Source organism: Aythya fuligula, chromosome 4 (genome assembly GCF_009819795.1).
Source record: "Aythya fuligula isolate bAytFul2 chromosome 4, bAytFul2.pri, whole genome shotgun sequence".
NCBI classification, from domain to species: domain Eukaryota; kingdom Metazoa; phylum Chordata; class Aves; order Anseriformes; family Anatidae; genus Aythya; species Aythya fuligula.
In genome coordinates, this window is record NC_045562.1 from 28,118,701 (window position 1) to 28,146,497 (window position 27,797).

General features: G+C 37.3%; 1 protein-coding gene across 3 annotated transcripts in view; it reads left to right on the plus strand.

The window, feature by feature from the left end:
- Nucleotides 1-27,797, plus strand: part of MARCHF1 (membrane associated ring-CH-type finger 1) — a 230,507-nt gene that overhangs the window by 160,347 nt on the left and 42,363 nt on the right. For all 3 annotated transcript variants that reach the window (XM_032186456.1, XM_032186458.1, XM_032186457.1), the window contains exon 4: nt 21,790-21,840. In XM_032186456.1, the coding sequence (XP_032042347.1) occupies nt 21,790-21,840 (51 nt within the window). The remainder of the gene's footprint in view (nt 1-21,789; nt 21,841-27,797) is intronic.

Below are 27,797 nucleotides of genomic sequence, written 5' to 3' on the forward strand. Positions count from 1 at the left end.
AGGAATGTTCTTACCAAAATATCACTCATTAGAGGAAAAAACAAAACCAAAAAAAAACTAAAAAACCACCCACCATTGTCATCTTGCTGAAATCTGAGGTCTTTTGTCCAAGTTAACAAAAAAGGCACGTAAAGCTTTCTGTTGAAAATTGACTTCTGTGTTTGAAACAGACACTGTAATGTTTTAGGGTGATCTCAAGCCAGATTTTCATATTCATGTTAGCTGTTATGAATGCCTTACTTACACTGCCTTTTCCATGTTACACCTTAGAAAATCTTCACTAAGCTGCCTTAATACATGTGCTCTGAAGTGTGAAATTGCATGCTTCATAGGGTTGTTTGGGACAATATGGAAGCAAAGTGCTTCTGCATGTCTTAGGAATGCCCAAACTGAAGCCTGGGCTGCACTTACTGGAATCACTCAGGCAGTTGGTTATTCTAGGCTTCAGCCATGTTTAAAACAATATTTTTCATTTTGTTGGAATTAACACTTTGAAATTTCACAGTCATATTTTCAGTAGAAGGAAGGCTGTCATAGGAAAAAATATTTACTCAAGTAACATTTTTTGTGAAAATGGAAACTAAAAAGCTTTCTTTCCACCACAGTCCAGTCACCCGCTGCTATCATTTTCACATTATTCCTTAACTTCTTGCCAAACAGATGTGTTTTCTCTCCTTTTAGTAGGAAGTTTTTTATTCTGATGACTGAGAATCTCTTATGTCTTGCCTAAGTACACTCTGTATATATTTTATACCCGTATGTTTTGTGCAAACTTTGGTTTATCTTTAATTTTCCCATCCGTGGTAATCTACTACGGAAGTATCTGTACGTAGCAGACAGTCCATCTCAGCCTTCATTCTTGCTAATCTAAACCAGCCAAACTCTTTAGGCCTCTCTTGGAAAGCAGGCTTTCCATTTCTCTAATGATTCAGCTGGCCTTTCTGCCCCCAGTCCAGTTTCAATTAATCTTTCCTACGTGCCTGTCCTTGTCTGTGCCACTCTCAGTGTGATCTCATCAGTGCTGAGCACAACACTGATAGCGCGCTGCTGATGCTTTTCAGAAAGCACTCCTCTTTCTTTTGTTATCATGGAAGAAAAAGAATACAAGGCAAACTGCTCCTGAAGGCTGTGGATGAAAAGTTGCCTTACACAAAACACTGTGCAAAAATGAATGTATCAGTTAGTAAGAAGAGCAATTGCAGAGTTAATCTTGAACAGAAGGAAGGATGCAGGGAAGTAAAGCAGTGAAGTTTTCAGCTAGCTGTTTTGCATACAGTAGAGATTGAAGCTGGAAGTGTTCAGCAAGGAGCTTCCACTTTATGCGACATATAAAGTAAAAAGGCTGATCCAAAGCCAGTTCGTTTTTTCTTTACCACTGAAAATACTGGAAGTTAAATGGGGTAATTTGGATTTGGGTGTGCAGCATGCAAAATTATCTCTTTCCAAAAAATGGTCAGTGTGAACTCATGGGAGTCTTCCTCAGGATTCAAAACTGTCTTCAGTGCAACTAGGCGTGTGAGAACATAGATAATGAATGTGAGAGTAAATAACACTAGATGCTGTGATGACACCATTTAAGTCAGTAGCAAACCCTAGACAAAACATCTAAGCTGTTTGTGTATTTCGATCACAGCTCAAAAATTATGAATCAAAAAGATTTATCTGAAAACCACTAAAAAACAAGTGAGGCTTGAAGGAAAAAAAAAAAAAAGCAATAGTAGCAAGATAGGAAATAACAGCTTGGCTCAAGGATAGACAAGTGGATGTTACTTCAGAGGCAGGGGAAAAATGTACAAATACCGATTGCATAGCAGACTGCTGTGGGAGTGTTACAGCTTTCTTATAATGCAGGATTTGCCATTATGACCGAGGGACGGTGTAGAGGTGATATTCCCCCGGGAAAGATGGAACAGTTTGTTTGGGTCTGTGCCTTCTGCAGGAGAGAAGGAGCGCTAACAGCCTTCAGGTGGCTAGAGATGTTTGCTGCTAGCAGGCTGGCAGTGAGGGGCTTAGCCAGCTGGGCAGGTGCCTGTCTCTGGCTTTTGTCACTAACTGGCTCTGCCAGCCAGCTCTCAGGAGCAGCTCCTGCTGGCACCATCCCTTCCCAAGTCCTCTGTTCAGTGCTCCCAGGAGGAAGAAGCTTGAAAGAGTGTCTAAGTGCCCCTTTTATTTCCCCCAGGCAAAACCAAACGTGGGAGCAGGAGGCTGATAAGAAGTATTTAATATTTGTTTGTGTTTGGATTGCTCCCTCCCTTTCTCCAAAGCCATTGAGCCTGCTTATCTTTTAAAACTGTTTTGTTTGAAATCTCTTTTCATTTTAGCAGCTTGTGAGCCTATGAATTAAGCCTAAGACTGTTAAGAATGTACAACTAATACAAAAGAGCTATTTTTTTATTATTTTGTCTTGCTCTCGTTTCTTGCTTGTTCATTTAGTTCCTTCAAGTTCCCAGTACAATACTCAGTTTAGTGTCTAAAGACTTAGCACAGATCTACCCATCAGGGTTTTGAGATTAATTATTCTCAGGAGTTACGGAACAGAAAGCACGCGTGGTATAACTCCTTTTTATGTTTATTCATTTTGCAAATTGCTGCTCTTAGTCTTTCTTTGGCCTCTGTCTCTTTCCATATAACCATCCAGAGGGTATATTTCTTTGTGCTGTCGTCCCATGGACACAACTCCAGCTTTTTGTAGCATTCCTTCACAGTTGTTCATGCAGTGCATGGAGGGGAAATGGATGTGATGTGAAAAATTCATAGGAAAGGTTCAAGTTTCTCAATGTTTGAAGTCTGGAACAAATACATAGATCTTAAGGCAAGAAAAACCATTGTGTCCAACTGCATCCTGAGCCCAGATGCAGAATTTCATCATGATAAATTTGAGCTCCAAAGAGACACAGATGACTCTCAGTCATCTTCATTGTTATTAATATTAATTTTTCTGCAGTTTTGAACAGGTTTATGAACAGTCTAGATTGATAGTACTTTGTTGTTATGTCTGAATTTGAGTTGTGTGTGCCAATCAGAATATAAAAAGCTGCAGAGACACAGTCAGGTCACCTACTGCTCAACAATCCTAACAGCAAAATACAGAGAAAGGCATCAAAAAGGCATTTTTGCTTGCTTTTGCGAGCTTAATTGACAAACTGTCTCACACATAGCTTAGAGTCATAATAAGAGGAAAAGACGCCAGATGGTCTGATAAGAACATAATCTTGTGAGGTGGCCACAGATGAATTTGCAGAGGTGTGGCAAAGAACCTTTGGGAGGAAAGGGATTTTCTTTTCTTTTTCGCTACCCTAAGCAAACAGTATGGTGTACGGTGAATTTTCTAGAGGGGGGTTGTTACAGCAGAGGTGGCTGTTCACAACGCATTGCAAATACTTAATAAACTAGTGATACACCAGTGAGTGTTTATGTGACAGGTGTGGTTCCTGTCAGAATTAATTCATCGAAATAAATAATTCTGAAAACCACTGCCTTTTAGTGGGAATTGTTTACCACATATAATTCATCCTAAAAATATCTTGAGCTGTTTATTATATTTCTCCTTATTTTCTTTTTATGCCATTTAAAGTGCATGAGAGTAAAAGAGGAAAGGAAATTACCCTTAATTTACCAGGTTTCATTGCCAAATATACAGCCTTGTTTCCATGGAGATCAGCACGTACTGTGCACGCCTGGCTCTCTGCTGGTGCAGCCCCTGTGAAGGGAGCACCTCAACGGATTATCAGGTGAGTGCTTGGCTGTATTAAATAGCTAAGGAAGCCATGGGGATCAGGGCACGTTTATTTGAGGCTGCAAGGAAGTAGTTAATGATATCCCAGTATCTGCTCTCGGGTTCCAGTAAGGATTTGTAAAAGACATGCAACTTTTCATCCCATGCTCCTGCTCTGTGTCGTGCTTTTTTAGCGTTACAAAAGGACACACTCCAGTTACAGCCCCTGCAGGAATGCAGTGTAAAACTGAACTGGGAAGCTAGTGTAAATAGGAACTCAAAGCTCCTTGTGCTGTGGCACTTAGAGCATGAATTTAGTTTGGAGTACAACACAGGAGTGATTTGAGTGCTGGAGGAGTATTACCTCTTTTTACTCTTAAAGTTGAAGAGTAGATCCTTGCTGCTGGCAGAGCATCTCAGATGTAGGATGAGGAGATCCTCCAAGCATCTTTTAGATCCTGTAGCACGTTCAGTGCTCCTAGTGCTGATTTTTGCAGTGAGAGAGCTGAGGGACTGACTGCAGGGCTCTTTTAAGGTTATTAATTGGAAATATCCCCTAGTGTTTCTGCAATTAGAGCTCATCTCACTGTCTGTGGCATTACCTTTCTCTGTCTTACACAGTGGAGTTTCTTACTGAGCCACTCATACACAGACGGTGAGAAGAGAAGAAAATCCAGCTGTGCCACTTCTTCCTTCCAGCCATTGGCAGACAACCAATTACTGGCACACGAGGAAACTCCATGGCGAGAGCTGGCTTCCAGGGTGTAGCCTTGTCTCTTGTACGACGGAGAGCTGGGACACCGGCATGACTTCTCCCACAAGCATGGCCTGTGTAAAAAGGACGTTGCCTTACAGATACTTTACATCACAGAGACTTTACGTAGTTTTCAGTGTAATTCTTAATCGTCTGTCTTTTATCTAGACTTTCTGAGCATATTATATACAGTTTCCCTAGGAAGAATAACCTAGGGAAGGAAATGATCTCACTTTGTGCTAACTGCGAGTAGAGCAGGCTGCGAGAATTTGAATGGCTGAGGAGTTCATGTGCACCAAGACTGCAATTACAGTGTCTTCTGTGTGCACTAGGGAGGGAAGAAGACTTCCCTTATCCATTCCAGTTAGACTATATGTGAATCGTAGCCACAGTTTTGTACTTCACACTTGTTGCAATCCCACAAAACTAATAATAAAAAGGCAGAAAACAGTAACACAATTTTACTAGAAGATAACAACAACAACAACCAACTGGTGTAATTTCAATTCAATAAGCATCCAATGGTTTTAAAAGAGAAATCATAAAATAGCTGTTGCTATTGGGGATTAGATATTCCTCTTTTGTTATCAGTAAAATTTATCCAGCTAATCACAGGATGAGGTCATATTCCTAATCCTGCTAACTGGTGTCATATGCAGAAGTTCTGTCAGTTTGTCCTTGTCTTCTGTCCTCATTCCATCTCTAGCATAAGCAGAGTTACGTGCTGTCGTGCTGGCAGTATTACAGTTCAGTGGTTGTAGCACATCTATTCTCTTTGAATACAAAAGGTTAATTTGGTTTCAGTGGAGATTATCTGGATACTGACCTTTACAACTGTGAGAAGGGATAGAATCATAGTTTAATGAGCCTCCCAACCAGGATACGTATTTGAAACATCTTCAAGAAACCATATGCTTTAACTACTGGGAGCCATGTATGAATAGCAGATCACTGACACCCAGAAACACTAGAATTATCAAGATTAGATGAAAGAAAATGTATATTACTGAAATGATGAGCCATCAAGTTGAGCTTGGAAAGAATGAAAGTAAACTGAAATCAGAATATTGAAATTATGCCTTCATATTTTGTCTGTATTGTGAAATGGGAGCAATAAAGCAGATACTGAATTTGTCTGCTTCTCTAATGGTATTTTCCAAAGTCTTTCTTTTTTCCTGGCTCTGTATGATAGTGTTAAAACTAAACCAGTTCTATGGAATTCAGTTGTATGCATCTAACTTTTAAAAGAAACTAAACTCTGGAAGCAAGTAAAGGAAAAAAAATCTTTTATAGTCTTTGCTTGACCATTCAACATTTGTTATCAGTTAAATGTTAATTTTTTAAAAATCAGGCCTGAGAATTGAGTGATCGTTTGATTAATGTTTTTCTTTCTGAGGCTCTTCCCTCTATTAAATTCTTCCCTAGTATCTCAGACTGTGAAAGTGTCATTTTGCTTTTTCATAGCAGTAATTTGAAAGAATGTGTTTTTGTATGAGGTGAAAAAAAAAAAAGTTGGGACTAAAGATGTTTTTTTAGACCTAAAAGAGTCACTTGAATACCATCTACATTTTAATAGCTGTATAAATCAATGTTTGCCAGAGCTGGGAGGCCTGGTTCCCAACTATGTGGAGATAGGTGCTGCTGAGGATGCTCTGTGAGCATCATACTGCAAGCTGTGGATTGCTGCCTGGGATGAGTGAGCCAAATCTTCAGTGGCACTGGTTCAGGGTGATGCTGCGTAAGTCACCAGATTTACTTCAGATGCAAGTGGCAGATTGTTGTTTGTTTTCTTCCAGCAGTAAAACCATTCCTGGAATTCCTCTCCAACATGGACTGCTGGAAGTCTAAAAGCGCACTGCAGACTGGGAATCTAGAGCATTTATCATGTTAAAGACCCACTGTAGTGAAAAGAGAGAAACTATAGTATTTCATTAGAAAATAACAATAGTCATTCATGTGTAATTTTATTTCACATTGTGTGTCATGACTAAGAGAAGCAGGATTCCTTGGTGAGAAAACAGAAAGAATAAAATGGAATCAAACAGGCTTCACTGTTGCCAGCAGTAATTGAAAAAAGGCAAAGCATAAGGTATTAACTGGTATCTAGGATGGTAATTAAAATGTTTCATGAATAAGAGAGTAAATAATTTCAGTGATGTTTTTAACAGCTAGAGCCTATGCAGACAGACAGACATAAATGAATGGAATATTGTGTGCAAATACTTAAGTCAATTACAGTGTCAGGACGATACTCCCAACTCATTAGTTTAAATTCTATGCAGTAATTAACAGATATGAATAAAATAAATATAGTCTACTCTATATTCTGGTAAGTAGCTATTTATAGGCACTCTGGGAAAGTTTGAATTATTGTCTGTCCTAATTATGCCAAGGACTTTTTTATTAGGCATGAAGGTCTGACTGGGAGGAATTAACAACTGCTTACAATGTCTTTACATTAGAGCTAATCAGATAATTTGGCAGAGCCTCCTCTTATATTTTGGTGTTATTTTTTCTTTTCTTTCATTTCTGAATCTAAATGTGATTACTAAGTTGTGTTCTTGTCAATAAAGTCTTCCTTTGCCTAAGTGAGGGTAGCCTTTTCTCTCCCTAAGCCAGTGTGTCCATTCTCTCTTGTCTCCAGACTCTTTTTCCCCTTTGGTGTTCCCCTTTCCAGGAGAGATCTCTGTTACAGCACAAAATCTGCCAGGGTGGAGCCATCAGTAACAGTGGTGAGGTGTACTCATCCTTATCTCAGCACAGCTTTGAGATGAATGTGCAGGTTGTGCCTGTCTGGGAGCAGAAGTCATGTAGAAGGCCCCTGCTGTGAGTATTTCTGACTTGCTGGTCAAGTCTGCTCCAAAATAGGTGTCCAAGTGACACTGCTTCCACACTTCTTTTGACTTGCGTTATTGTAAGTGGAAAAGAAGATTAAGATTCATTCTTTTAATTAAACATTAATATAGCTATAAAGAAAAACAACAACAACAAAAAAAACACTTTTGTTTAATAGTTTCCCTCCACCCCTTGGCTAAATATATGAATATATATGAATAGGGAGGCAGGCATGTGAGTACTAAGAATAAGCCCAATTTAGTTGTAATTTCTCCAGCATCTTTTCTCTACTGAATATTTCAGGAAGATTAAAATGCAAAACAAAACAAAACCACAAACAACTGTGGCCTAGATCCTGAACTTTGTTGACCTAAAATATTTCAGACATAACCAAAATATGGATCTAGCCTTTGTTGTGGCAGCTCTTCAAAGGACTGGAGTAAATGACAATATTTTTTTTTTTCAGCAATAACCTAGTATTGCTTTCTGCTGCTAACTTCTTTGTAAGATGTCTGAGTAGCTTACAGGTACAAAGCTTGCCTGTAAACAAAAATAGTTATTTCTGCAATACAATTCTGTGGCAGCATATATGAAAACCTCCTGGTCTGAAAGTTTGTACTGCTTTGATGGTTGATCCATCATTTTGAAGGATTTGTAGAAATAAAGCTTGAATGAACTTCAGTATTAGTTCTGAAGCAGAGAGAAATTGCTGCAGATACATGTTTTTAACGTGAGGCTATCCATTTCCTCCAACCTTTCTACACATTTCAGTGTGAATAAACGTATCACTTTATGAACTATCATAAGAAGCTTTGCTGAAAAGAGTTTTAAACTTTGTCGTTCAAGCACTAAAGTTGATATTTTCCTTCGAGATTTAGAAGGAAGAGTTGCAATGTTCAAATATATATAATAAAATATACATTACATAATATATAAAATAAATATTATATAATAAATATATAAAAAATATATGTCTTAACATATAATATTAAGATATAAATATATAATACAATAAAATAATAAAATAAAATATATAATGAAATAAAATTAAACAATGAGCCCCAAACTATCAGTCTGATTATTTAACTATTAACCTCAGTTAATCTACCATTAATATGTACTTTGGGATTTGCTGAAGAGGTGGGAAGGATGCCGATGAATGAATCTGTGGAATCTACATGCATCTCAGGTTCAGCTGCCATGACATTCCTTCATGTCCTTATGTTTATTACTTCAAGTTTGTGATTCAGGGGTTTCAGACATACCAACACTGTATGGTAAGAGTACTAGACCTTTGAATCTAGGCCTACTGGTACAGAATTAAATTATTCAGCTGGTAACATTTCTGATTTTTTTGGCTGCATCTGGCAGTAGCAGTCACCAGGGTTCCACCAAAGTTCTCTTAATCCCATTCTTATCCAATGTCAGTAATTTATGTGAGCTCTTAAGAGTGTATTCCTGTTTTTCGTTGTTCTTGTTTTTTGTTAAATCTATTTCATTCAGTCATCTAACAGTCTATTCCTGCAAACCAATAAGATATAGTTTGCCATTATAACTATCTCTATCACAGATACATGTGTAACCACATTGTTCTTGCAGTTTACAGAATTTGGGCTTGGACTTAAGTGCTTTTCTCATTGGTGTGACTGAAAGAATAACTTAGTCAAGATGTTGCATGTTAACAATAGTTATTAATAATTAATAATTTAATGATAGGACAAGGGGAAATGGTTTTAAACTAAAAGAGGGGAGATTTAGATTAGAGTTTAGGAGGAAGTTCTTCTCTCAGAGGGTGGTGAGGCACTGGCATAGGGTTTCCAGAGAAGCTGTGGATGCCCCATCCCTGGAGGTGCTCAAGGCCAGGCTGGATGGGGCTATGAGCAACCTGGTTGGTGGGAGGTGTCCCTGCCCATGGCAGGGAGGTTGGAGTTGGATGATCTTTAAGGTCCCTTCCAACCCAAGCCATTCTATGATTGCAGTTTGAGTTAGCTTGGAGGTAGCAGTGTATGTATATATAATTTAAAGTATTATACACAAAGTGGCTGGAGAATAATTTAGGAATTATAACTTGAAATTTTATGATTAAGGACAACTAATTGCAGCAGCTTTATACTAAAGTGTGCATCTCTATCTTTGATCAAGAACTTAATTTTATCTATAGTTTTGTTCCTATTCTTGTTGCTACTGTAAGTCAGAAGGTTTAGGCTGAATAATGAATCAAATTGGCCAATGATTATAATAACAAGGTTATAACAGAGAAAATAATGTGAGGGAGAAGAAATGGGTGATTTGAAATACGAAATGTAGCTTGATTTTTTGTGGAAGTATTTTTAATGAAATGTGTCAAAATTACTGAATATGTTTTAAGGACCACTGTGACAGGGTATTCTCTTTAGGTACATATTTTTCTGATATAAAAGCAATTACACAAGATACCAGTTTTTAGAATGGCATTTTAGGTGAAAATTCAGAGTGAAGTACTCTGATTTACACTGATAAGACTGTGGCCTGTCATATGTGCTTTCTTATTGTGGTATATAAGGCTCATATATCAATATATTTTGCTCTGGAATTGATTTCCATGTTGTTTACCTCATTTTCATTCTTTTTTATTCTGCTTCAAATCCTGGGCACTTGTTCAACCAAATGCCTGGATATCCTTTAGAGGACTGGGGAAAATGCTGTTTCCATCATTTTTCCTTTTGCTTGGAGGAGTTTGAGTTCACAAAGATGACATAAAGCTTGTAACCAGATAAAAAAAAAATCTAAAAACAGTGACAGGTGAACATACAGCACATATCAAGGAATGTGGTTATAGCTGTGTTGTAATTGAAGCACTTTAACTTTGTGTATTTAATTCGTCTTTTGTCTTTTGATAAACATTTGGCTGTTAGACAAGTGCTTAGCTGGCCAGAATCTTTCATCTTGGGTATTAATTGACTGGAATCCAGCAGGTCACAGTAATTGGCAGACAACAAAGTGACCTCTGAATTCTGGCTTCTGAAACAGGATAGTTTGTCTTTTCAATTAAAGAATTTGAATATATTGATAGTTAACAAAGAGAAGATTGAATACCTATCATACTGTGAATTAAAATTTGGGTGACATGGTCCGCAGACAATTATCTCTATCTACTTTCTTTAAAAAATAAAAATGAAAAATTGGATTTACTACTCCTTACTTGCTGCAAATTTTATACTGACCATCAAGAGTGTTCAAACAGGAAAGGATCTTTGCAGAGAGAATGTGTTCAGGGAAACATCCCAACAGACAAGAAACAAATGTCTTACCTAAAAAACAAAGAAAAAAAAAAAAAAACGTCCAGTGAGTCTGAGTGGACTCACTCTGAATCTTATGGAAAAGCAAAATTTCATGATGTACTTGGAGCTTTTGAAAACAGATACATGTATAGTGAGTAGTGGACCATTTGAAGCTGAAATCAGTACTTGAATGAAAAAGTAAACACAAGAGATCCTTATTGATCAGGGATGAAAAATGCTTAAATGAGTTATCTGTAAGAGATAATGTGTGTAAGTGACAGTGCTACTTGATTTAAGGATTCTGCAGTGAAGTTAATCATGTTGCTTGTCTGTTCATCATACAAGACAGACAAAATGAGAATTTGATGTCATAGGGAAGAGGATTCTTTTCCACTTCCATGTTCCACAGGTCAAACCTATTTAAGAAGGGTAACATTGTGAATAACTGTTATATTTGTATATATAGAGAAAAAAATGGTGCTTGTCTTCATTTTCTATAGCTGAGTAATGCCAAGAAAAAGAGTATAAAAATAACATTTGCAGTTTTCCATGGTGAGGTATCTTTATCAACGACACCCAAACACAGCACCTCCCATAGCATGTCTCCAGGAATAAAAGAATGTGAATCAAGCATTAGTGCGATCGTGTGGGCTGTGCATAATTGCCAGGTGACTTAGACAGTAACAACCAAGTAGCAGACAGAGGTTTTGATGTGTGTAAATCTATCACAAAGTGTATTACTGCCTGTTCCAACTGAATTGCTCTGATTAATGTAGTAAGATGATGGAAATTAAATAGGCTGTAGTTAGAAATTGATATAAGAATAATAAAGCTCAGAGTTTTTGCTGAAGAGGAGTATGTTAGGAAATAGCAGTGGAACACAAAAATGTTAGGAAGGTGTTTGTAGGCCAAAAATCATTTGTCAATGTGACAAGTAAGTCTTCTATAGACACCATGTCAGAAAAGTTAGAGCAGTGTATTTGACTGTCGATATGCATGCAATTTTCTGGCTAAAACCAGACAATAACAAATTGATGCAATTAATTTCCCTCCCTATAGCTTACTCTTTTGACTCTAAAGAGCGAATTCTTTATTTATTTTTTTTTTTATTTCATTATTGTTTTCCTAATACCTTCTTCACATTTAGTTAGTTATATTATCCCTCACTGCATTTTTCATCTAATTCTATTTGTAAACAGCATTCCTTCAATCTTTATCATACCAAGGTATGTCACTCAGGTATAGACTAGCAGCTTGTTATTTTTAAGTTAAAGTCTTCCTCTGCTTTTTCCCCATGTCTTTTTAACAAGAAGGTAATGGCAGGTTTCACTTGTCCACCATCTATCTTTGCACCTTCTAATTTTCAACTCAGTGGTCAGCTTTGTAGAAAGACAGGAATCACTTCTATGTTGCTAGGAAGAAAAATGCTACTAGGAATGAACATTTTGGCAGCTTTTCCCCATCTCCAGCAAAGTTAAAACCAGAAGAGCAAAGGCAGCTAATTAGTGTAGGCTTTTCGTGCAGTGTAATGCTTGATGCTTGGTCTTCACCAAGCAGTCAGTGAGCCAACAAGAAGATAGACTATTTTAGACGTGCATTTTTTGCCTACTGAGAGTGACTCAGAACACCCAATCATGGAGAACAACCTCAGATTAAATGCTGGTGATTTTTCCTAAGGTTAATGTAAGTAAATGAAATCTGGTTAGTGTGAAAAATATAACATGCTGATCTTGCAAGTTCAACACTTTGGGATCATAAAAAGCAACCTAAGTAGCAAAAGGCTGGATTCAAGGAAATCAGGGCTTACTTCATTATTGTATTTTTACAGAAAAATGATATAATAAACATGACAGTTTACAACAAATGTACAATAAGAGTGTATGTGCTGTTACATTGTAGCATGGCTCTCTTTCTCTCTTGCTGTTTACAAAGAGGATAGAAAGACTAGGGGAGCCTTCCTAGAAAACCGTTCTGTAATCAATGAGAACCCACTGGGCTAAAGCCCAGTGTTTGTCTGTGCCTTCTGAAGCTCCCACTGCAGATCATATCGTGCTTGATGGGACTCAGACATCGTCACAGGAGCTCTCAGAAAATGCTTCGTTAGGTTAATGTACTGACTGGTGAGGGTGTTGCTGTTCATCAGCTCTGATGGATAGATAAAACAATGCTTTCTTTTTGAGTAGAATGGCACCATGTCAAAACCAATGTCATGGTTTTGTCTGTGACAGAGTTAACTTTCTTCACAGAGGCTCACACAATGCTGTTTTGGACTTCTGAAGAAAATAGTGGTGACAGCACGCAGACGTTGAGCTGTTGCAGAGCAGCGCTGGCCCAGAGGCAAGGCCTTCCCAGTTCCCCCTGCTGACCTGCCAGCAAGGGGCCAAGGGTGCCCCAGGAGCTGGAGGGGACCCAGCCAGGACAGCTGGCCCAGGCTGCCCAAAGGGATGTCCCACACCACCCGGCAGCATGCTTAGCGATGAAAGCCAGAGCCAAGGAGGAGGAAGGGGGACGTTGGGAGCAACACTGTTTGTCTCCCTGAGAAGCTGCCCCATGTGAGGAGCCCTGCTGGCCTGCAGCGGCTGGCACCTGCCTGCCGGGGGGAAGCAGCCAGTGGGGCCCAGTCGGGCTTGTGCCTTCCCCACCGAGCTGTCCTTGCCCCAGCCCCTGAGCTCTTGCACTGTTACCTCTCCCTTTCTCTCCCCATTCCACCTGGGCAGGGTGGGTGAACGGCTGGGGCTGCTGAGCTGCCTGATGGGACTGCTCCACAGCACAAATCTCTTTGCCAGTAGCTGCAGTCCCCTGTGTTACCCTACATCAGAGGAGGCAGAAAGATCCATTGGCACCAGGTGGTGTGTTGCTTACTGCCTGGGTCTGTGCTGGGCAGCATACAGTTTTGCTTCCTAGGAAAGAGGTGAGTGGAGAGATTTACAAAAAAAAAATAATTAGTGCATTGTATTGAACAATACAAAATGATGGTACTTCTTATTCACACATTTCTGTTGGTACAAATCCCCTCAACTTTCTTTATTATTTTAATAATTGGATGCTTTGGACATGGAAATGTGTCATACTTCAAGCCTGAATGTTTTAACATCTTATCTGTTTCAGATATTCTTTCTGAAGGATGCTTTGTTGCTGAGGGATATGTACACAATTTGTGATATTTTTTGACATATTGGAACTTCATAAAACTGCATATATTGGAAACTTCCCCTGTGGTAACTTGTTCAGTTCAAACCTGAGTCATTTGGGGCTGGGGCTGGATTTTTGCACTACATCTTACTGACTTGTATAAAGAAGTAACTAATCTGCAGCAGCTAGTCTGGAGAACATGAAAGGCTGTTCTTAGGTCAGTTTAAGATTTGTTCAAGTTCATTTGCTCAGTGAGGGAAAGGACGTGATCTCCTTCAGCCTCTGAACTGAATCAAATGACTCCTCTTTGGCCTGCATGTGAAGGGGGGACTTAAAGTCACTTGCAGCCCCCAGACCCTAGCTGTCTTAATTGCAGCAGGAGCAAGTGCACTTTGCTCTCACAAAGCAGGAGGTGCTAATGAGCAGCAGCCTTTGACTCCTGTGTATGGTTTCTGTGTTGTAAAGATTCATGTTCGCCCTTGAATGTTGATCTTCTGAAATCCCGGCTTTTTGTATTTTCAGTTTTGTTCCTTTAACCTTATTCTCATTAGTATAAGGCATTGCCAGAAAGCATTTTCCAAAGGAAGTTTCTAACTAGCTGCTTCTCTCAGAATCAGTCAAGGACCGTGATGTGACACACATTGTAAGTTTACTGAGATGTGTTGAACTTACTTCCAACTTCATGATTATTTCATTCCTAGTTTTGGCAAGGGCTTCTTGGAACTTTTCACTTCTCCTAGGTATGGTGCAACAAAGTAAGATGTGAGCTGTTACAGGAACTGAAGTTATGGCAGGTGAAGATGTCTTTCTACCTCAGAAGAGTTTCCAGTGGTTAGTACAAGCTGCTTTCTGACTGTAGTCTATCAACACCTGCGCTGTTTCAAGGTTCATTCACTGTGTTTTGTTGTTGTTGTTGTTTTTGTTTTTTTTTTTTTTAATGTAGTAATGTATTTATACCAGTTTTTAAACAGGTTTTAACCTTGTAGGTCTGTGAAATACAGAGAAAGAAGCTGAATTCTGTAACATGGAAATTGTCCATGTAATTGCAGGTAGAAGTGTCACTGTGAAACCCTTGTATTGTAACAGCAAGCCCGCTATTGACTTATCTTGGCCTGTGAGGAAAACTGCTCTGAGCCTCATTAAAGTGTAATTAGCATTTTCAAATCAAAAGGATGCTGGATCAGATTCTGATATGTTTCTCATGCTTATTAACAGCTTATGCTACAGATAAGCTGTTATATTGTGTTCAGTGAAACTGCTGTGAGGTAAGATAGGAGAGAAAAGGACTGAAGCCCATTAGACATACCAGTACAAGAAGCAGCTGAAGTAACACACTGATATGTCTGTGGCATGCACTTAGTGGCATTACGGGTTTCTCTTCAGAGGGAAAAATGGGAAAAACGTTGAACAATAAAATAATTTCATTAATTTCATTAAATGTTTATCTGTAAGCCTTACTGCAGCCAGAGTACCAACATGAGATGTGTATGGCCTTGGGTGCCATAAGTCTGACTACAATGCAAAAGCAGTCAGGGGACATTTGACCAGTAAAGCACATGTACGTGATTCTTCTGAAAGGCTTCCCAGCAGCCCACTAGTGGGGAGGTTGCTGTATCCTTGCTTACACCCACATACAGATAGACATATACATATGTGGAAAATAAGCAACTTCTAGGCTAATAAAATTAACTTCTTTATGTCATGCTGATTTAAATTGTTTCCACAGATGATAGCCAGAATGGCATGTTTGAAGGGCTTCAGCATCCTAAGAAGCTTATTTGTGATAATTAGCTGGTTTTGTATGGCCCTGCTGTACAATGTAGACCTTCAGTCTGCTTAAGTTAACCTTCTTCATGAGCTTTTTGCTAGTGACTTTGTAGATGATTTGACATAAATTTTGACCTTCTTACTGAACTTACTGACCTTCTTACACTTAACATTTAACAAAATAGTTTACAAATTTGCTTACAAAGAAGGGAGATTAAAAAAATATATCTTTTTTTTATCTTTGAAGAGTTTTTTTTTTAAATACCAGAAATTTAATGTTTAGTGATTTAGTGGTATTTCTAAGAGCAGTCATATGGCTAATTGTTGAATATTCAGAAGTTGGAAAAAGTTATATAAAATTTGTAACAGCACAGAAAATAATTCCATCAATAATGAAAGATAACTGTCAATTCCAGCTTAGCTTCCTTCCCAGTGTTATTTTGTGACTGCAATCTGCTTTGAATTCCTTCCGGGACTCAAATTCCCCACATCAAAGCTTTTTAGAAATTTCCAATTACCCTGATGGTTGTTAGGATCCTTCCAGTAGAGAAGAGGTTGTCCAAGTCCAAACTGGCCAAGAGGCATGTGGTATGCTCAGGCAGTAGGAACTCTCTCATTACCTTCTCAGAATAAGTAGCTGTAAATAAATATGTATAGATGTGTATTCATTTTAATAATTTAGACCAAAAATGAGAAACTGTGAAATAGTTTTTGAATAATGTAGCAATAAACAAAATGTAGGAGATGCTGTTTTCCTGGATGGCCATGCTCAGTAGTAGATAACAAGGAAAAAAAGTGCATAAATTTGCATATCTATACATGTAAATACATTTATATATAGGTAGATATGTTATATACTCTTAGATGTTTTATGTAGAGAGATGTGATATAGCATAAAAGTATAAATAATACATATGTGTTATTTTATTTTTTTAGTAGCTCTTATTTGTCTTTTGTTATTATTATTTTAGTTAAAGGTTACATCTGCATCACAATAATATTCCCAGAGGACTTCTCTTCTGCGAGTTGACACTTTGAATCCAGCTGGTTTTTGGTATTGAAAACATTCTGGGTTCCACAGTAAAATTATGCGTGATGTGCAGTAATTACACCATGAATTTATGTGTTAATTAATTATGTGCATTTCAGTTTCTCTTTCTCAGTTAAAGTGAATGCTGCCTGCTTTATGTTTTTGTCTTTCTGTTTTCATGTTGAGATACTGAAATAAGTGTATTGTATAAGTAATATACATGTAAGTTTGTTAATTCATCTTAATTTTTCAAGATCTATAGATTTCCAACTACTGACACTGCGATTTGAGATCATCTACGCATGTGGTAGCTAAGGACCTAAAGTGGAAGACTTGTCTGTCCCTATTTGAAATTCCAGAAGTGAAAAGGTGCTGAAAAAGGAGGCTCCTGTGGGGAGATTCTGTGATTAGTTTCCGATGCTGCTGTGCTCTCTGCAGAGAGATGCTGTGCAATGTTAGCAAGCTGCTGGGGTTAGCCCCAGCGGGGCTCAGAGCCAGAGCTGCAAGAGCAGCTGAAGGAAGCAAGCCAGACAAACATATTGGTGGACTTGAATAGGCTTTGCTGCCCAGCAAAATTTAAAATCACTAACTGTGTGTAAGAAAACTCACTGCAAGAGTCAGAAAGCAACCAGCTAATCCACAACTTTCCTCCCTGTGATGAGAGCCTGAACTGTTACAGTGGTATTTTAGGGATTTGTTACTACTGCCCTTCTCCTCTACCCAGTCAGTTTTATTCTCTTGCTGTAATAAAAATGCAGTTTGTTAGTAGTGTAAACCACAGTTGCAAGATGGGGGAATAAATGTATCTTTGAGCATCAGAAGGTTTAATGGGCTTGAATTTAAGCTGGTCAGTGCAAAAAATACCAGTTCAAGAACCCCATCTAGTACTGAATTGAAATTTTAGTAGGTTATTTAATGACAGAAAAAGAGTGATTCTGTGATTTTATTTTTAATTCTTTTAACTTCTTATTAAAACTGGAGTTGGTTTCTTCGCATAGTGCAGGGGACAGGCACACATATAACTCCTCCCAGAGCAGTTCCATGAACATGTCATAGTCTCAAACTTCATGGTATTATTTCTCTTTCTTCTTGTCCCAGAATTTGTATTGAAGATTGAATTGCATTTTCGATAGCATCCTTGTAAATGACCTTGGTACAACAGAAATTGGGAAATTTACAGACACAGACTACTTTTCTTCTATATTTCTGTAAAATAGTTATAGGAACTTGTTTCTATGCTATCACATGTTCAGAGATACCCGATTAGTGTTTTATTTTTGAAGTTGCTGGTTATGAGGAGGGAGCAGGAGGGATAAGCATTCTCAAGTCTGCAGATGTAACACAGGAAAGAAAAGATGAGATATTGCTGGAACAGCATGTCTGGAAGTAAGGAGAGGCATCCCGGGGTGGTTTTTTGGACTGCATAATGCAACATACAATGAATAAAGCTGCTTGGCTACTTTCTTCTGGGGGAACGAGGTGTTCTGATGAAAAATGCTAATTAATCTAAATTCAGAATTTCAACAGGAAGCTGTTTTGGTGAAATTTTTCTTAAGGACAAATATTTCGCAGACATTTTTGAAGCAGAGCATTGTCTGTTTCAGAGAAATGTTTGGTATGTTTAGTGCAAAGCTTTTTTTTTTTTTCTGTATAAAACCCTTCTACTTATATCAAAAAGATACTTGAATGAATCAAAAAAACCAAAATGCTGATTTTTCCTCCTCATATTCATTTCCATCCAGATTATAATCAGAACAATTTCCAAGTCCCAGTTACCCACCAGATGGAAACCTGGTTTCCTATGCTCTCTGTGTATGCTGGTTGTCATGCTTTACTTGATTGACACCATCATTGAATAATGTATCAGCCAAAAGTGCAAAAGTTTTTTTATTATCATTCTAAGTGCTGAACAATACTTCAAAGTTGATGGATGTAATTGTTCCATTCCTTCAAATAATAGGGTAATAAAGACTCCTTTGGTACAAAGTTAACAAGGAGCTTTTGAACAATGTTTAAATACAGAAAAAAAGCAAAGTGCAGACTTCAGAGAACACCCTGTGTGTTTAACAAGGAGCTGAAAAAGAAAACCGAAAGGCTCGTGTCTATTGTGGACTCTTGGACGGAGGTGATTTGTTGAGTGGAGAAGAAGGCAGTTTCAGAATTTTAGCAAGACATAGTTCTGCATGTTTTGGTTTTACTTTGCTCAAGGGCCAGCACTCTGCATGTGTACAATTACACAACTCAGTCAAGGAGATCAGAAACCCTAGCTACAGGCATTAAACAATTCCTCATTTGACGTGTTAATCGAAAAGGTGAAGGCTACTTTTTTTCCCCCAAAAATAATTGGATTGGAAGTACATGATACGACATTTATGTGATGCACAAGAATATGCATAGATGTTTGAACAAGTATTTCTTTGGATATAACCTTTCAAATGTAAAATAATACTGAATGCACGGAGAAACAATCTTTATTATCAGTGTACAGCAAGCTTGTAAGAAAAATGTTCTTCAATACAGTAAGTTCATCTTCACTTAAGATAAGTGAAGAAGGTAAGAAAAGGAATCAATTATTCTTAACAATGTGAGTATTCCATAAAGATAAACCATTATAATGGAATTATAGAACACAAGCAGTCTTTAAGGACAGCATATCAAAAGAGATATTTCCATAACTTATCTATTCTGTTCTTTCTTTGTGCAAACAGTCATGCAAGTTCAATGTGAACTTGAATGAGGAATTCTATCTTCGATTTATGTATGGTTATTTAGTGCAACATTTTGTGTTTTATTTGTGCCCTCCTTGGGATAAATCACCGTGGAATGCCTCAACTGGGAGATTATGATTAAAAAACAAACAAACAAAACCAACTATTTTTTCTCTTGATTTCCCAAAGCTGCAGAGAGTCAGCATTCTTTCTCTTAACCTAGACCATTCAGTGGATGAGCTAGTACTCTGCAGGTTGGATGCTAAGAGTCGTCAGTGGGTCTGGACCTCGTAACTGAAGTAAAGGAGATAACATGCCGTAGTGAAGAATGGATCACGTAAAAATCCTAGAGAGCTGTAGCCCGGGCACAGATTTTAAAAATGGATCACTGATGGCAGACAATTAAAAGAAAAGAAGTTGCAGTTCCAGAGTTCACTTCACTGTCAGAAAATACAAAATATTTATTTAGGCCAAGTGGTAGAGGATAAAGGTCGCGTGCTTTTAGCAGGGAGTTTCTCAGCTATGAACCCCATTTGTAATTCCCAACTGTGAAAGGGGAATTAATTTCATGGATCCATAACTTCGATTATTTTGAGGTCAGAGCTGAGCATCTCTGAACATTGACCCAGAAAATACAAAGTATATTTTCTGTGGACATAAATGAAGACATTCAAAATTGTATATATCGAGTGCTGTCTAGAAAGTATAAGAAAATAGTAATTTATTAAGCATATTTGCCCAAGCTATAGTGGATAATGTATCACAGAAATAATCAAATCATAGAATACTTGAGGTCAGGAGGAGTCATCTGGTTCAGTTTCCTGCTCAAAGCAGGGCCTACCTCAAGGACAAGGTATAATAAATGAATGATAATTTGAACATTTTTTAAAATTCTTTCTGGAAATGAAGAAACTCTGACAGACAAACCTGCAGGTATTTAAGTCCTGAGAATTAACCTGAGTGGTAGAATTAAATGGGGAATGATGTATGGTTGGGGAGTTCAGTGGCACTGTTTTTTTGAGGGCAGGAATATGTTGTGCTACCAACTGCTGGTGAAGGTAAAGTAAAAAGAGTGCAGTATGTTAATAGTTGCAGTGCAGAAGATGGATAGTGCTGAGGGACGGAACAAAAACACGAGCTATTCCTCGTCTAAAGGAAGAGAGCTGTAGGAGGTATATGTGAAAATGCAAGTTGGTTTGGAGCTTTCTGTACAGTCTAAGAAATGAATATGTATCTGTGCCTGTTCGTCATTTTGGTGTGCCTACTGGAGTTGAAATTGAAGCAGCAGTTTTAATAGGAAAATGGCAAAGTATTTTTTTTTCCTAAATATTCTCTAGACTAGAGATGAGTATTCATGGTATAGCAAATTTAGACTTTTTAACAGTCAGCTTCCGTGTTTTTCTGTCATTCTTGAAATGAAAGATGAGGAGAGATGGGTTATAATGAAGTTAAAAGACTTTTATTGACACGTTTGTAGGAAACTATTAATTTATTTGTAAGCCTGGCATGGTGGTGCTTCTGTTCCGAATTAAGCTGCACAGGTGAAAGCTCTGCTTTGGTTTTTGGGCCTTTCCCTCAACCCTCAGTAAATAATCTAACACTCTTGCATGAATGGTGTCTAGTTCAACCCTTTCTAGGTAAAAATCAGTCTGATTTTTATAAATACTCCACCTTAGTGTTTGAGCCTATATTCTCACTGCTGAGAACAGCATTTCTGTGATTGCCATAACATGAATTTACCATGGGGATGAGCGTTCTTTCCAAAATAAGCATAAATACTGAAGAAATAATTGAACGATTGCTTCACTTCCTCATTAGAATTACCAGAAAACAAAACAAACAAAAAAAAAACAAAAAACAAAAAACAAAGCAAACAATTAAAAAAAAAAAAAAAAACAACATACAGTATTGTGCTCTAGAAATGTAGCTTATCAATGGATTCTTCGTTAATGGGTTTCAGTCTCCTGGTGTTACCTACATGGGTGTTTGTGGGGGTGAGAGAGGAGGGAGGGTGGGTGTTAAATTGTATCTGTGACTAGTTACAATTTGTTGTTCTCAGGGTGTGTTTAGCCATGAAGTCATATAGAGCTCTTTAATCTTCCTGAATGATGAACTCAACTTTTTTGGACAGGGATATGCTCAAAAAGTTACCCTAGAGTAACTAGGTGGGTTTTATTATTTGTCACACAATATTTTTGTTCGTACAAGAGTAGCAGGTTGCATGAGAAGCCATGGTAGTACATTGACTTTTCAGTCTAAATGCTGTTATAAACCCACCAACAACAACAAAGGAAAAAAAAAAACAACAACAAAAAAACAAAACAAACAAACAAACAAAAAAAAAAAAAACACACAATTAGGTGCTAACGTTGTTTTCTTGCAGGCCTTCTGTCAGCTTTTGCTGATGTAAGTCACATGAATGTTGTATTGGCTTAGTTGTTGAGCATTCTTCCACTGTGTATTCCCTTTCCAACCTGAAGGAGAAATAGCAGAAGAGAAACTCTGTGCATTCACAATCACAAAAGTACAACTTTTTCTTATTTATAAGTTGCTATAAGTTTTTTGCATAATCTAATTTTGTTTTCCAGAATGACAAATCTCCAGGGCGTTCCACAAGTCGATCGAGTAATATTTCAAAGGTATGTAAAATCTATTTCCTTTATGAGGAATTTAACGAAAACTAAATTTATCAAATACAATATAGTGCTTCATTTAATTACATATGCATTTCTGATGTTTTCTTTACAAACATCCCATTTTGAGTTTTTGCTGCCTATCATTATGGCTACCAAATAAAATTCATCTTAAAGTATAGGTATACAATTAGTCATGACTTTAATATGTGTAGTAATAATAATAAGTAAGTAACATGGACTTCTTACACTTGCTTTCCACAACTGCTAACATTAATTAGCATTAATATAATGTTCCATTAATGCTTTAGCTTAAGGTAGAATTGCTGCTTAATTTTTTGCCCCCTGCCCCACCCAAATAATAGTTGCTGTAATGTGTGAACACTGAATTCTTTTTACAGGAATTTATGATTCACTGAAGCCAGGGTTGTATATCTAGATGGTTTTTAGTTTCTAGGAAACAGAGAAGGGAAGCTGTAGGGAGAGGCAGAATGAGACTGCGGTCCTTTGGACTGCAGTCCTTTGTTTTTAACCCTCTTTCTGTAAATTTTTGGTTCAGATGTGGCTGAAATCTCTGCCAAAAAGCCAGAATTTACAGGAAGTTAAAGCTAAAAATTCAGTATTATGGAATCCCAGTCCAAAACATCAGCCATGCTTTATGTTTGTATATAAAGATGTTTTGTGTTTTGTTTTGTTTTGTTTTGTTTTGTTTTGTTTTTCATCCAGAGTACGAACAGTATCCATTGTGCTATTGTCTCTGGGGGTATATCCTTCCGCACTGTACTCTTGTCTCTGGGGTACACATTGTAAAAATGTTTTTTTTTTTTTTTTTTTTTTTTTTTCTGAGAGCTCTTTAAACAAAAACAAACAAACAAACAAGAAGTGATTTCTCAGTTAAAGAAACCATCTATATGCTGTATATACACTATATTTTTATATTAAGAAGAACAAAAAAAAAAAAAAGAAGGCAGGGAAAAACACAGACATTATATCTAGTCTGTTCTAGGATGTAGCAGAATCTCTTCCTGACTTGTTGGCTATTTTTAAAAAACACCTAATTATATACTTACAAGCTTGATCTCAGTCAATTATATATATTATTTTCAGTAACATTTTAAAGGCATGTCTATATTTACAATCATTGTAAAATTATGTGGATTTGATATTGCTTTTTCTACTTTTTTATGCAATATGCATTACAAAATGGCAAATCATAAATATATTCAGTGGTATGAGGCATTCAGTGACATTTAGTTTAAAATAGTTTCTCCAGAAATCAATATAGATGCTTATTAGAAAGGGTGCTTGCACCTTCTTAGGTATTATATTTATAAGCAGGATTTTCAGAAACACTTGTTTCTGTTTATGTGAAACTACCTGCTAGTGAAACTTTCCTAATGCTGAAAGATGTTTGCCTGGAATTCTAGTTTGCAGTCTATTGTTTGATTCAAAATGCCTTTTTTCATACAATGGGAGAATATGTATGTAAAAGAAAACAGAAAAACAAATACCAGACTTTTCAGGTTACTATCACATGGCACAAAGTAATAGTAACATATACTGCATCCCAAAACAAAACTGGAGGCTTCTGGATGACATAAACTAAATACCAAAGGCAAGAGCTGCGTTCTGTGCAGTGTCAGATCCTATACACAATAAACATCTCAATTTACAGAAAAATTAGCCTTCATTCAGAAATATAATTTAATCAAAATACATCGTTTTGATTTTGAGGCTTTTACTATTTGCATTTGCCTGTTTGCGTAAACTAAAAAGGGTTAAATTGAGAGTTGCATTTTAATAGTTTTGTATATTTGTGTATGCCAAGATTGGTTGCGTATGGAAATCTTGGTCTGGAGTAGATTAGCCATTGCCTGGTATCACTGGATTTTGCACTACCCTATTTGTGAAATGGCACACAGCAAAGATTCTGCAAACACAGATTCATATTTCATAACAGTTTTAAGCTGTTTATTCATTCAACTTGTGTTTTAGCCTTAAAGAGGACACTTGAGGTTTGCAGAACATGCTCAGGCAATTTTACATACTAGGTACATTAACTCTGAATTGCATGGTAATACAGATTAAACTGAATTGTTGAACACTTGATATGTCTTATCTGGACATAATGAAAAGGAATAGCTCTGATTTGCCATTTACCAGCTACGAGTTATTATGTACCTATTTAATCCATAGATTTTAAAATCCACCATTCCCTAGAGGGGGGGGAAGAAATCCATGCTTGAGTCTTACAGTTCACTTCTGCTGTCCACTGAGAGTGCCAAAATGTAGGATGTTGGGAAGACTGTTTTTATCTTGCATGTATATTTCTGATAAGAATTTCAGTAATAATCTGGCCAAATGTGAAGACAAAACCTAATGTGTTTAGGTGTGATTTGAACACAATTGTTTGGAAAGTCCACTGTGATACATGCTACTAAGTAAGTAAAATAATAGCTGGATAATATGTTTCTGTACATGTACTAACATAAAATTAGGCCAGTCGTTTACAGATTATTTTCTTATAACTATGAAATTGCATAGCTCCACCGGTGAGAGATTTTTTTAACATGAGATGTTAACATGGAGTGTTTTATCAATACGGTAGGAGAAGAGCAAAATCCTACACTTTGATTTTGTTTACCTGGCTTAGTACCGAACCACGCACCATGTTTGTGAGCAAGAGCAGGTGAACACTGAGCCTGGCAGGGCTGCAGCTCACACTGTCCCTTGTCCCCATACAGCACGGTGCTTCACCCCTCCTGCACTCAGCACTCCTGCGCCTTGCCAGCAGTATTTTGCTTGGCAGGCAGGAGGGAGAACTAATTCACGCAGCCATCTCTGTGTGTGTTCCAGCTCATTACTGTGACCTTAAGTATCCCACCTGTGTGGTAACCACCGAGTTAATTGCAGGGTTTTAAAGTAGTCTCACATCATTTTGTACTCTCCATCTCCTTACTCTGCCTCTGTCCTCGTGCTGCTGACTGACAGGCAGCTATAGCTCTCTTCAGTGGGTATCCATCTGGGACGTTCACTCATTACCTTCAGCCTATGAGTCATTAAAACTACCCTGGGGTTCCAAGAGCAACTACTTCGGTTGGTTTTCCAAGCAGAGGTGATTAGGAAAATGTATTGGTGTCCAATTTGTGCCACACTTATGGTAATAATGTAGATTTTTTCCCACAGAATCAATGAATGGATAAACAGGTGTTGTTGCCTTCTGCCCTGCTAGCACTGGGAGCAATGGGTCCTCTCTGGGACTAACCTGCAGTGCCTATTACTTCAGAGTGACAAAGTGGAGTGATTCCTGAGTATGGCTTTCAAAGTCTATATTAATAAAAACATAGAAGTACTGGAAACGTGAGTTAAGAACCAGCCTCGCTATTGTGTTCCTTTTGTCTTTGTAACCCTTAACATTTCTCTCCCAACCATCTCCCAGACGTAGTCTTAAGCACTGTTCTGGATTTCAGAATTAGAATTATTTTCTCCAGGTGTATTTAAACTCTAAGTAAATGAAAAAAATTTACTTTGTTCATTAGATATTTGCCATCAGTTAATTCTTGGCACTGTAGCTTTTCTCGGTAAATCGTTTATGTCTTCCTAAATATGTGAATAATTTAAGAGGAAATTTAATCTGAGAAGAATCTGGTGGATTCATTTCTTTCTGTTGTGGTTAACCAGTGGAAAAAGTCTTGTGTTTGAATTACAGCCCATAGAGGTTATGCTTGTATGTGTTTGTAAGGCTTCCTGGTTGTGTTAAAATGCTTTCTGGAAGAAATGTTGCTAGCACATTGTAATTATATTTCTGCATGTTAAGTATGAATCAAGAGCTCCTTAGAGGAGGATGCTTTCTCTGCAGTAAGATTTCAAATTCTCTGATGGGAACTTTGGGCTTATTTTTCAGTGAACCTCAGACTTGGAGCAAATTGCCTGATTTTTGTTTTGGCTCAATTGCTTCTTAAAAGCCTGGAGCAGGTGTTAGAATACTTTTTATTTACAAGTCTCTGAAGCATCTTTCTAATAAAACTCGGTTGATTTACATCAGGAAGAAGTGAGGTGATCATTTCAGAATATTCATTGTGATGATATTCGTTGGTCTATTTTAGAAGATGAAAACCAACAGAGAAGGTAAAGGATGTAAAAATTGGTTCCACTCTGTGTTTATCTTTTTTATCTCCACCCTAGACGATTTCCATACTCATTGCCTATGTCACGTCTGGCTCCTCTCAGTAAATGCAAATGAAAACCAAAAGACACCAGCATGTCAAAGCAGTGCTCGCTAAAGTTTTAGATGAAATTATTGCCAATTTATTGATTGTTTTGAGGTAGTCAGTTCGTGAGAGAGGATTGCAGCATCTCTGGGATAGCTGTTGTGTGATTGAATCCTAAAGAGTAATTGTGTGACCCCTAGCATTTTGCTACAGGGGACTGTACTGCTAAAAGTGGATCCATCTGTGCTATTCTTCCTATTCGGTCCCAATCTCACACCTGTCATAAATGACAGTTCTCTTCAGATTGCCATGGTGGTTTTTTTCAGTCTTTTCAATGCGTAGCTCCTAGTTTTCTGTAATGAACTTTGTTTTAAAATAACATTAAGAAGTCAATATAAAAATAAACGTAATGATGTATCTCATCAGAACTGAGAGAAATCTTAGAGTTTCAAAAAATAAACCCTGAAAAAACAAGTCCCTGCTCTTGTAAAGTGTAAAATGTCAGCCTTCAAAAGCACTGTTACAATGAATAATACCATGTATACAAAACTGGCATTAAAATTTGAGTGTTAATGGTATCTTAGTCATCCAAATGATTCTTCTTGCTCATAAACAGAATCATTAATATCAAAGGTGAAGACTAGCTTAGCTCTTAACTCTCATGATTCTGTTACTGTAAAAAACACCATCACAAAGTAAACAAGTTAGTGAAAAGTATTTTGTTCATCAAAACATAGAGAAGAGAAAAACAAAAACTAGAACTAGATGCAATGACATAAAAATTATTGCTGCTTTTTTTTTTTTTTTTTTCCTCTTAGATGTAAATGTGTGGTTTCTTTGTCTACAGAATGCTTTGTGGCTTGCACGTAGAATTTAATCTTCATTTACAGTAAGCTTAACAACCTGCAGAATTACTTAAATCTTCCTGAAATTTGAACTTGTAAATAAAATTTCATTAAATATATTGCAGTTTCAGGGGGCGACCAGTAGAAGAAGTATTGTCAATTTATTCTTGGATACACTTGACATATTTTAAACTAGCGTTCTAATGAAAGGGAATACATACAAAAATATGGTGTAATATTGTGTTTTTTTAAATTGTAATTCTTGCCAACAGTTTATACTGAGTATTCCTAAATGTGCCACACCAGCACATCCTGACAAAATTGGATATTTGAAATATATTAATTTTATGTGTTTATACAAGTGTACTTTGTGCATAATGCTTATATGTAATTTCCACTTCTGTGGATAAGGAGGCAGCAGTATTTCATCACTGATTTCAGCTCTGTCCTATGATATATAATACCATATAGGTGATTTGTTCCCAGTAAGCACAGTATTCAAGTGATGACATACGCTGTTCAGTTTTCAACAAAAATTATTATCCATAACAGACCTACTCCATACATACTGCTGAAAATTTTTATACAGCCATTTTTCACATATATTGCACTTGGAAGAACATTTCAGGTCTTTGTCCTAAAAAGAATCCAGTCAAGCAAACTTTATTTCCACACTGGTACAAAATTATTATTTTGCTGCAGTCTGAGGTTCTCTGCACTTCCAAAAACACTGTTTTTCATAATGTTGTAGGGTTTTCACTGTCTTTTGGCTTAGTCATATCAATATTCTTTGTGCAGCTCTCTCACTCTGGGACATTTAGATTTCTCCCTTAGGGACAGAATAATTAAATATTAAATAGACACCAGAGTCGGTTGTTCAAATATAATGATGATGTCCTCACAGATG